General features: G+C 37.6%; 2 protein-coding genes across 3 annotated transcripts in view; one reads left to right on the plus strand and one right to left on the minus strand.

Annotated features, from left to right (window-relative positions):
- Positions 1–817, minus strand: part of LOC138953099 (serine/threonine-protein kinase D1-like) — a 135,198-nt gene extending 134,381 nt beyond the window's left edge. For both annotated transcript variants that reach the window (XM_070324882.1, XM_070324883.1), the window contains exon 1: positions 282–817. In XM_070324882.1, coding sequence (XP_070180983.1) covers positions 282–416 — 135 coding nt within the window. In that variant the 5' untranslated portion in view covers positions 417–817. The remainder of the gene's footprint in view (positions 1–281) is intronic.
- A 205-nt stretch (positions 818–1,022) lies between these two features.
- LOC138953103 (PH domain-containing protein DDB_G0274775-like) lies at positions 1,023–8,799 on the plus strand. Its single transcript, XM_070324887.1, has 2 exons — positions 1,023–1,239; positions 3,558–8,799. Exons 1-2 carry the CDS (start codon positions 1,030–1,032, stop codon positions 3,774–3,776), a joined length of 429 nt encoding a protein of 142 aa, XP_070180988.1. The 5' UTR covers positions 1,023–1,029; the 3' UTR covers positions 3,777–8,799.
- The last annotated feature ends 1,104 nt before the right edge of the window (positions 8,800–9,903 follow it).

The raw sequence follows: 9,903 nt of genomic DNA on the forward strand, positions 1-9,903 counted from the left end.
GAAGACAAGACAGCAGAGGATCATATTCCCTCCAGAAATCAATGTTCTCTTGCCTGCTGTAGGCAGATGCAGCCAGAGTGAATATATATATAACACTGATTGTTCAAGAGATTCTGTCACCACTACTGGCACTAGCAGGGGAAATGGATCTTTAAAGCTATGGGCGTGGCCTCACTCTCTGTTCCACTTCCTTGCACAATCCATTCCTCTCTTCAGCTGCCCTAGCTGAGACTTCCTTCAATATGGAGGAAATAATATCGAGAATAAGGAACTCCACTCACCTTTCTGTCGACGAACTGACAAGCTAGCTCCTTCAAGGCTGGCAGTGTCATGTCCGAATCCACTAAGGCTTGCTCGCGCATAAATCCAATCTGCATCCAGAAGACACTTCTCCCCTTCAGCGTTTCTTCCGACATCTTGACACATGCGTGTGCTGTTGTTATTGTTGTCAGAGAACAGGTTGGCAGCTGCCAAACCACTGCCAGTCACAGCAATCACCTGGCGGTGTAGGGGCTGTGGCGCCCAAGACTTGACACACAGCTGTGTCTGTGACAGCACAGCACAGCCGATCCGTCACAAGCGGAAAGTGCCGTCTGCTGCTTTCAAAACCTGCGACGCCCTACCTCCCTTTGAAATCCTGCATTGGGAATAAGTCAGCCCCTCACAACACATTCGAGATCGACATGACACAAATTGAAGTAACACTACACTATGTTACGGCGTCAACAGCAGCTAAAGTCGACGGAAAATTTTACAGGCACTGCTTTGCCATCAGTAATCGCCCAACACACACACAGGCACAGGTGATTTCAGAGCCTTTTTCTCGTATCCGCTCGTCTGACGGTATGTCGCAATACCAAAAACCCGGGGTAATTTGATATTTAGGCTAAAGAGTAAATATTTTTTGCACAGTATGCTCTCTTCACAGCTGATCTTGTTCGAAAGGTAAACGTTGCCACAATGGAAAATATTAAATTTTCTTGTACGACAAATAGCATTTCTATTTCCGGCAATGTTGACAGGTGCGTCATGACAGACAACATGGCTTCCTGCTCCGATTCTGTATCGGGCAGTCACACAAACAGCCTATCAAATCGCTCTGATAGTCATGCTGGTAGCGAATTTGAGCCCAATGAAATCAAGGGATACTTAATGAAGAGGGCAAGACTAACTAAAAAGTGGAAGCGTGTATTTTTCGTGTTGAAAAACTGTGACCTTCTTTACTACAGTACCCCGGAGGTATGTTTCTTTCGCCTTGACCTCAATGATTTTTCTGTAGGATGTAACCATTCCCCTCTTTTACCAAACGTTTCAATACGTTTTGCAGCGATAGTGGCTTTGTTGTGACTTTGTCTGTAGAATTATCGATTTCCTCCTAGTTTTATCACTAAGCGTGTGACGACGACATAAAATTTTAATTGCGACTGTACAGAAAAGACAAGTAATAGACAATCTGTTTGCCGCAAATGCCACCGCTTCACGGAATCACTAGGGTGATCGTGAGGGTTCTGGAGTAACCCGGTTAGAACTGTTTCGTGTTAGTGGTGTTGGTAATCATACTGAGCGCTTAATATTATTTTGTTTTGTTGTTTTGTCTTGCACTTTCATTCAGTAATGTGTAAGTGCTGTATATAAGTAGGAGCCTATACTTACTATATTGTGTATGTGTGTGTGTCTGGGGGGGGGGGGGGGGGGGTGATGAAGGGTGGGACAAGAAATTAGGAAACTGAATTTTGAATAGACCGCATTTACATGAGAAACGAAAGGATTATCCTGACGTGTCGACCGAGACTCAAGGAAGTGACATGTTCTGAACACCAGCTGTTCAGCGCTCTTGTTGAATGTGATATCTCACTTCCATTGCTTTGGTTCAGAAGTAGGTTAAGTCTTGGAATCCCTTCAATGAATACATGTCTAAGACATGCAGAACAATGGTTAATTTGGCAAATACTTACATGTATACATTCCTTAGCAAGAATAAAATCACTCAGAGGGGAACAATAAGGCGATTAACTGATTTGGTACTATTAAATTTAGCTATTCATTACACTGATGAGTCAGGCCGGTTCAACTAATCATTTATTTATTTAATTATCTTAGTTATAGCATTTTCACTTAAATCAGTGCGTGTGAATAACATTAACAGTACCGCGAATATCACTTGGACACGTTCAGTCTTTAGGTCCAATTTGCAGCAGCAACAACACAAAAATACAAAAAACAAAACTTCCAGAAAGGTATTGCTAGATAATACATGCCTTTCAATAAGGAAGTGTAAACAAGAAAATTCTCTGTCCTTGAACATGATATATTTTATATAGCAGTACTGGAATAAGCTGTGGATAAGACATCGGCCTCCCGATCGGAAGGTCGTGAGTTCAGATCCCGGCCTTGGCCGTCTGGTGGGTTAAATGTGGAGATTTTTCCGATCTCCCAGGTCAACTAATGTGCAGACCTGCTAGTGCCTTATCCCTCTTCGTGTGTACACGCAAGCACAAGACCAAATGCACACCAAAAAGATCCTGTAATCCATGTCAGAGTTTGCTGGGTTATAGAAACACGAAAATACCCAGCATGCTTCCCCCGAAAGTGGCGTATGGCTGTCTAAATGGCGGGGTAGAAACGGTTATACACGTAAAAGCCGTGGGAGTTTCTGCCCATGAACGAAACAAAAGATTTAAAGAGTGCGGCAGAAGAATATCAAAGGAGAAATCACAATGTCAAAACATTACCCAAACACAGCTGTTTCAGCTTTGAATAACTGAGCCCTTTATCACTAATTTTAAGAAATGGAACAAGAGACTGCAGGTTAGAAGAACTAGAGCAAGATAACAAGACAAATTTACTCACCAGAAAATAATAGCAACATGACCAGTAATACAATGGACCTGTTTCGACAAGTAGTCTTCATCAGCACATAAGATAATGTGATTGTGAGAGATGACAGAGAGAGAAAGACGAAAATCAGAACAGAAGAGGACAGTATATAATGGATACTCTCCTATGATTTTATGTGCTGACAAAGACTACATGTTGTAACCGGTCTATTGTGTTAATGTTGGTGTTGCTATTTTTATCTGGTGAGTACATAATTGACTCATATTAAGGTATTCTTGGTGTGTGGTAACATTATATTATATATATGTATATAACAGCCCCCAACACATACCCATATAGAGACAATTTATTGGTTCGTTATATTCCTTTAATATTGTATGCATATAATGATATATTTATTTTGTATAAAATATATACTTTTTTTTTTTATACAGAATTCAAGAAACTCTTTTTCCTCTGCACCACTCCACACAATGAAAGCTTAAAAAACTTATTTATACATCACAATAAAAAGTTCAACACCAAGCCAGAATGTCTGATCTTTTGTTTCCACATTTTCGGCCCACAGGCCTTCCTTAAAGGTACACAGACCAAGCGTCTATAGTACAACTATATTTTTTTATATATATATTATCATATCAAACACATTATAAGTTTCTTTACCCCATCATGCATTCTATGTTAGCCCTAATTCTTCTTTTTTGGGGTTTGTTTTTCAGGGAACAGCAAAAAGGATTCCATTGTCAAATGCAGAAATTTCTGAGAGCAGCATAGACAAGAAACAGTTTGCATTCCGAATAAAATGCAAAGAAAATGGGCGAACATACTACATACATGCTGACAATGAACTCAGTCAAAACTGCTGGATGCAAGCTATATGTTTTGCCAAGGCCGCTGGAAACGACGGTTCAGCATCTGCTGCTTGTGTGCTTCAATGATGGTGTTAATGTTCTTTTTAATTTTAAGCTTTTCGTCTTGAGGAAGAGCATGTACATTGATAAGCCAAGCAAGAGAAGTTTTACTGTGAGAAAAGCAAATGAAAGGAGATGTGGAGGGGGGAGAGAGGGTGAATGTGTGTGTACAACTACAAACTAATGAGTGACATGCATGCGGTTATATGCAGTGTGTGAGTTAACATTGTTTAAATGCATGCAAAGTGTGTGTTTGTGCATGTACATGCATATATATGTGCATGTTTGTGTGTGAGAGAGGCGAAAGACTGAGTGATGACTATTATATTGTATTCAGTTAAGCTGGTTCTGGCAGTGCCAAGTTCGGAGCTGCCATGCAATGCAGTCCTTTTTTCAAGCATGGACAAGCATGTGATTTTTCAGTGATTTTCAATGGTCCCATTTGAGTGTTTTTATTTCATTCCTTCAGTACAATTTAAATCTAATGTGATCTGCTTGTGCAACTGCAAGCACTGGCACTGTCCATGTTGTCACAAGAATTATGCTTTTGCTGCCTTGTGCTGCATTTGCAGTAGTTCCTTTTGTTTTCATCTGTAATGCATACATGTGAAGTTTTAATTGTTGTTTATGTGTGTGATTAGTCCAGCTTCTGATTTTAAAGATATACATGGATTGTCACAGTTTTTTGTAACAAAAAGTTAGAATAACTTGCAAGCAGAGAATTTGTCAGTGCTGCGTTTGATTAATTTGTGATTGTGTGTTTGTGTTTTTTTGAATGAACCCTTGATGCCAATGTGATAATGTACAGGTAAATGTCAGTTTCAACTGACGTGTAAACTTACATCTTGGATGGCAAGCAAGGTCGAAAGCCAGAAACTGTTTTAATTGGCATCACATCAGCAAACAGAGAGAGAAACATTTCAAAGATTTTTATTGGTGTGTTTTGGCCAAGTAGAAAATACAGTTACAACAGTTTTTGTGCAAATAATTCTCAATTAGTTGTGTCACAATTTGGATCAAAAAGCACATGTGGTCTGTTTGGTGTAAAGTTGAGTAGAAATAAATTGTTGCTTCAGGCTATGTGTGTATGTTTCGTTTCCTGTCTAAGATCTGTATTTGCACCATGCATTTATTTGCAGTAAGTTGCGGGAACTTAAAATTTCTGATTTTACGTTTTGGTTCATGCTTAGTTGTAATCTGAACATTTGGTATTGATATTTTGGGTGTAGGTGACTAAGCTTTTTTTTATCTAGTACCTTTGGCTTTGATTAATCATTACCTTAATCTAAATTTTGCTACTGGGCTTGAATATGAACACCAGTTTAGTTCAATCCAGTTAGGAATTTCAGAGATAATCAAAGTACTGATGATTTGACTAAACTGACACTGGTATGTTGCTCCACTGACTATTTTAACCTGTGTGTAGTGCAAATTAGGTAATTGCTTGTTGTTGTTATTTTGTTACACTTACAAACGTCATCATTTTGAGACCTGGTCAGTAGGTAGGTCTTAAAGGATAACATGACATCTCAAGAAAAAAATCTGCATAGTTTCAGAAGTACAGAGACTTTTGTAAGTGACTAAATCTCTGGCTTGTGCGTGGCCCAGAAAGCATGATGAAGGTTAAAAGTGAATTTAAACAAAGATAAAAAAAAGAGTTGGCTAGCTGACAGTTCAATTCTGATTTTCTGATTGTATTAATTAACTCATCTAATCTGTCACAGATTAAATTGGGTTAAAGGCACAGTAAGCCTCCCGTAAACCATCACAGATACTGTCAGGCTTGCATTCACACAGTACTTCTTCTTCTTCTTCTTCTGCGTTCGTGGGCGGAAACTCCCACGTACACTCGTGGTTTTTTTGCACAAGTGGAATTTTACGTGTATGGCCGTTTTTTACCCCGCCATTTAGGCAGCCATATGCCGTTTACGGAAGAAGCATGCTGGGTATTTTCGTGTTTCTATAACCCACCGAACTCTGACATGGATTACAGGATCTTTTTCATGTGCACTTGGTCTTGTGCTTGCGTGTACACTCGGGGGTGTTCGGACACCGAGGAGAGTTTGTACACAAAGTTGACTCTGAGAAATAAATCTCTCGCCGAACGTGGGGACGAACTCACGCTGACAGCGGCCAACTGGATACAAATCCAGCGCTCTACCGACTGAGCTACATCCCCGCCCCACACACAGTACAAACACACTTCCATTTGAACGCTCACCGAACGGGAGCATCCTAGGTGCCCTATTTAAAGAGCGAGCAATTTTCAAAAAATTAATTTTGCGGATTGTCTCCTCACACAATCGGACCGTGGTGCGTTTTGGCGCGAGACCTAACTTTTAAAATCTAAATAATAAATTGACAGCTTGTTACACAAACATTCTTAAATCATAAAAGAATTCTTTTTTCATCAAGACAAGATCAGTACAATTCGAAGTTTTGAAAGGTTGAAAAAAGAAACGCCCGGAAGCAGGGTCACGCAAGGTCGTGGTTCTCTCAGACGACGGTTTATGCCTATCGCCAGTTCCTCTGAACAGTCAAAAGCCATCGCTAGAGTTCTTGTGAACCACAGATGTTTGTTTCGTGCATAGTCAGAGGTACATAATAACATGCTATTGCAGATAAGCTCACAGAATTACCAACTGACGACAACATTGTGAAAAAAGGAAACTGGATCACACGGGTTCACGATGGTTCAGGGGTAAGATAAACCACGCAAAAATAAATTCTTTGAAAATTGCTTGCTCTTTACGGAGGGCACGGGCTAGGATGTTCTCAAGCGGTGAGTGTTTAAATGAAAGGGTGTTTGTACTATGTGTAAAAGCCTAACAGTATCTGTGATGGTTTACGGGAGTCTTACTGTGCCTTTAAACTTTAATGTCTTAAGTGGATGGTTTACAATGTATTTTAAATGTGTTCAAATGTATATGAACTAAATGGTGTAAATGGTTTTGATACCTAAATGATATTGCCATTTTTGAGTATTTATATTGCATTTATTTGCCACATTTGTGACAATATGGTGTGAGTTAGAATGTGACTGCAAATATCTTTGAACAAGCATTTGATGCAGAGAATGATTCTTTAAAAAGATTATTTTCACATTTTCTATCACCACTGGGGTCTTCACAGTCAATTCAGGTACATCTTTTTGAATAAGACCTACATATAATAATGTAGATGTACTTTAATTACCGTCTTTTTTTTTAAATTTATTTTTATTATTACTATTATTATTGCTTCTTCTGAATATGTGTTTCTCACTTTCTGTATTGTATTTATAAAACTATGTGTGTGAGTGTGATTTTTTAAATCCAGAATGTTAAATATATGTGTTTTATTTCTCTTCAGGCGTAATTTATTACTGTACTTTTTTTCTTTGGATCTTCGTTCTTGCTTTCGAGTAAGTTTTAAATTTTGTAGTTATTTTAAACAAGAAACAAAGATGAAGGAAAATTACTTGTGATATGTTTGTCAAAAGTCCAGGAATTATTGTATTATTTTTGTAGTGAGCGTTATATTGATTCAGTTTGTGACACATTATAATTAAATTTATAATGTTTTAATCATTCCAGGTAATTTGTACCTCAGTAATATTACTCGAATTGATTGAGGATAAAAAGATGAGATGATAAATGCAAATGACCTCAAACAAAGTTAACCCTGAGAAATGTGTTATTATTGTGAGCTGATTTAGTGAGACTTTGAATATGTTTGCTTTAAAAATGTCTAGTTAACAGTCGCAGAAAATATGAAGGAATTATGACCCCATGGTGAGAACATTATTGAAAGTGCGGAAACTAAATAAGTATTCTTACTTCCTAGGTAAGTTGCATACAGTTTAATCATTACAATAACTGTGTTATGAATCAAATCATTACTTAAGATGTTGACAATATAAAATGATAATAGTATTATATTACTGATGCTGATTTGTTATACCAGGATTAAGTGACATAACATGTAATTTGCTAGTCTGACATAAGATTGGAATACACTTATTGGATACTGCTAGCCTATAGTGTGTAAGCTTGCACAATCAACCAATCATCCTGCTACTTTCTAGCATAATGCAAAGCAGCTTTTATAAACAGGTGTATTTTCTTTTTTGTATTTTACCTGTTGAATCATCTTACATAGTTGTAATGATCAGTAGAGTTTTTCATCACTTAAAGTGATGCATGTTTTTTTTACAATCTAATGAATAGCATCTCTGTTTTTGTGTGTGTTTTTTTAATTTGAAAATGTCGTTCGTTTGGTTATTGTTAGTGTCCTAGTGTACTACTATTTTCCTTGTTGTTCAGTTATTTTCAAAAAGATCAGGCACAGTCCTCATCGTCTTAGATCTGGCCATGCAGGCGTTTACATGGAATAAGACTATCCCTTCACTTGGTCATATACCAACAATCAACTTGCTGCTGTGAGTTGGAATTTGTTTAATGAATAAATTGTTTGAAAAGCCTCTGGTGGCTTTAATACAATTAATTAATAAAAAAATGTCCTGCTGTGCGCAGAGAGCACCCAGGATGTTCATTTTTGGTATGTGACCAGGTAGAGGGATTATATATCTTATCCCATGTTAAGGCCTGCATGGCCAGATCCCAGACAGAAAGCTGAATTGTTTTACACAAGATGGAGTGTGGCTGTAATGACACTATGTTTTTCTGTTTTGTACGTATACATGTCTGTCTTCTGCATTATATTTTTGTTTTTGTTGATTGTAAATAACCAGGCAATCATGTTGGCAAGCTTTTAAAGGGGATAGTATTTGGTTTTATTTCTTGTTATGCTACATTTCTCCAAGAGAAAAAGGTATTTTGTTGACTGCACTTTGTTTACTCAATTATGTTTGGGTTGTATATACTTTCATTATGTTATTTATGTCATTTTCTTTGCCTACCATGATGTGGATTATTGCCATCATTTATACAACTCAGAAGAAGAGTATGTAAAAAAGATTGTATGCCGATGTTTCATTATTTGTGTCAACTGCATTGGTGGGAGGAGGAAACTGCTACACGAGCTCAATAAAATTGGAGTTATAAGAGAGTCCAGATGCTTTTGTACCTGTTTCAAATTGTATATTTCTTCGTTCCATTCTGGAAGTAGCTGTGTAGGTATACAACATTCTTGCCTCAGGATGTTAATTGCTCCCCAAATTTATTCAATAAAATTGGAGTTATAAGAGACTGATCAGATGCTTTTAATAATAATAATAATAAATGAGCATTTATATAGCGCAACATCATAACTTTACAATTATGCTCTTTGCGCTTGACACATTTAAAATTAAAACACAGTTATACAAGCATTTACATCTACATTCATAGTCAGCAACGCTTAATTAAAAGCATACACCATCAAACATACATACATACAAAAGATTCTTCCACTAACTAAGTAATAAAAACATGAATAAAATAGGTAGTGAAAACAAGGAAATACCAGCTGAATACCCTCTTGACCCTTGTACCTGTTTCAAATTGTATATTTCTTCGTTCTATTTTGGAAGTGACTGTGTAGGTATACAACATTCTTGCCTCAGGATGTTACATGCTCCCCAAATTTATGATATCTCCCTCCTTCCCCTATAACCCTTACCCCCTTTCCAACTTCAGATTCTATTTTTTCCCAAAGCTTTTTGAAATTGCTTTTGATAAGTGTTAATGCATAGGCACATGCATATGCATGCATGCCAAGTTGATAAATTGAGATGTTTCATTAGTTGTCAATTATAGCTTCTCCATGCATTAAAAAAGATGGATGATAGAGTGTGTCAGAGAACGACAGTTGGATTGGAGGCAACGTTTAATCAATACAACGGTACCACTGCTTTGTTTCTTGATTTATTGCGTTTAAAGATAGAAATTGTAAGAGAGTTACCTCCCGCGGGTTAGGGGGAGTCCCATATTGGTTGGGACGAGAAAGAATTTACCCGATGCTCCCCAGCATGTCGTAAGAGGCGACTAACGGATTCTGTTTCTCCTTTTACCCTTGTTAAGTGTTTTTTGTATAGAATATAGTCCATTTTTGTAAAGATTTTAGTCAAGCAGTATGTAAGAAATGTTAAGTCCTTTGTACTGGAAACTTGCATTCTCCCAGTAAGGTAATATATTGTACTACGTTGCAAGCCCCTGGAGCAAATTTTTGATTA

This window comes from Littorina saxatilis, linkage group LG17 (assembly GCF_037325665.1).
Source record: "Littorina saxatilis isolate snail1 linkage group LG17, US_GU_Lsax_2.0, whole genome shotgun sequence".
In the NCBI taxonomy this organism is placed as follows: Eukaryota; Metazoa; Mollusca; class Gastropoda; order Littorinimorpha; family Littorinidae; genus Littorina; species Littorina saxatilis.

Bases quoted from the DNA above. Each gene is read 5' to 3' on its own strand.
- LOC138953103 (XM_070324887.1), top strand. From the start codon at position 1,030: ATGACAGACAACATGGCTTCCTGCTCCGATTCTGTATCGGGCAGTCAC. The intron at 1,240-3,557 runs GTATGTTTCTTT...TTTGTTTTTCAG, and splicing joins TTTACTACAGTACCCCGGAG to GGAACAGCAAAAAGGATTCC.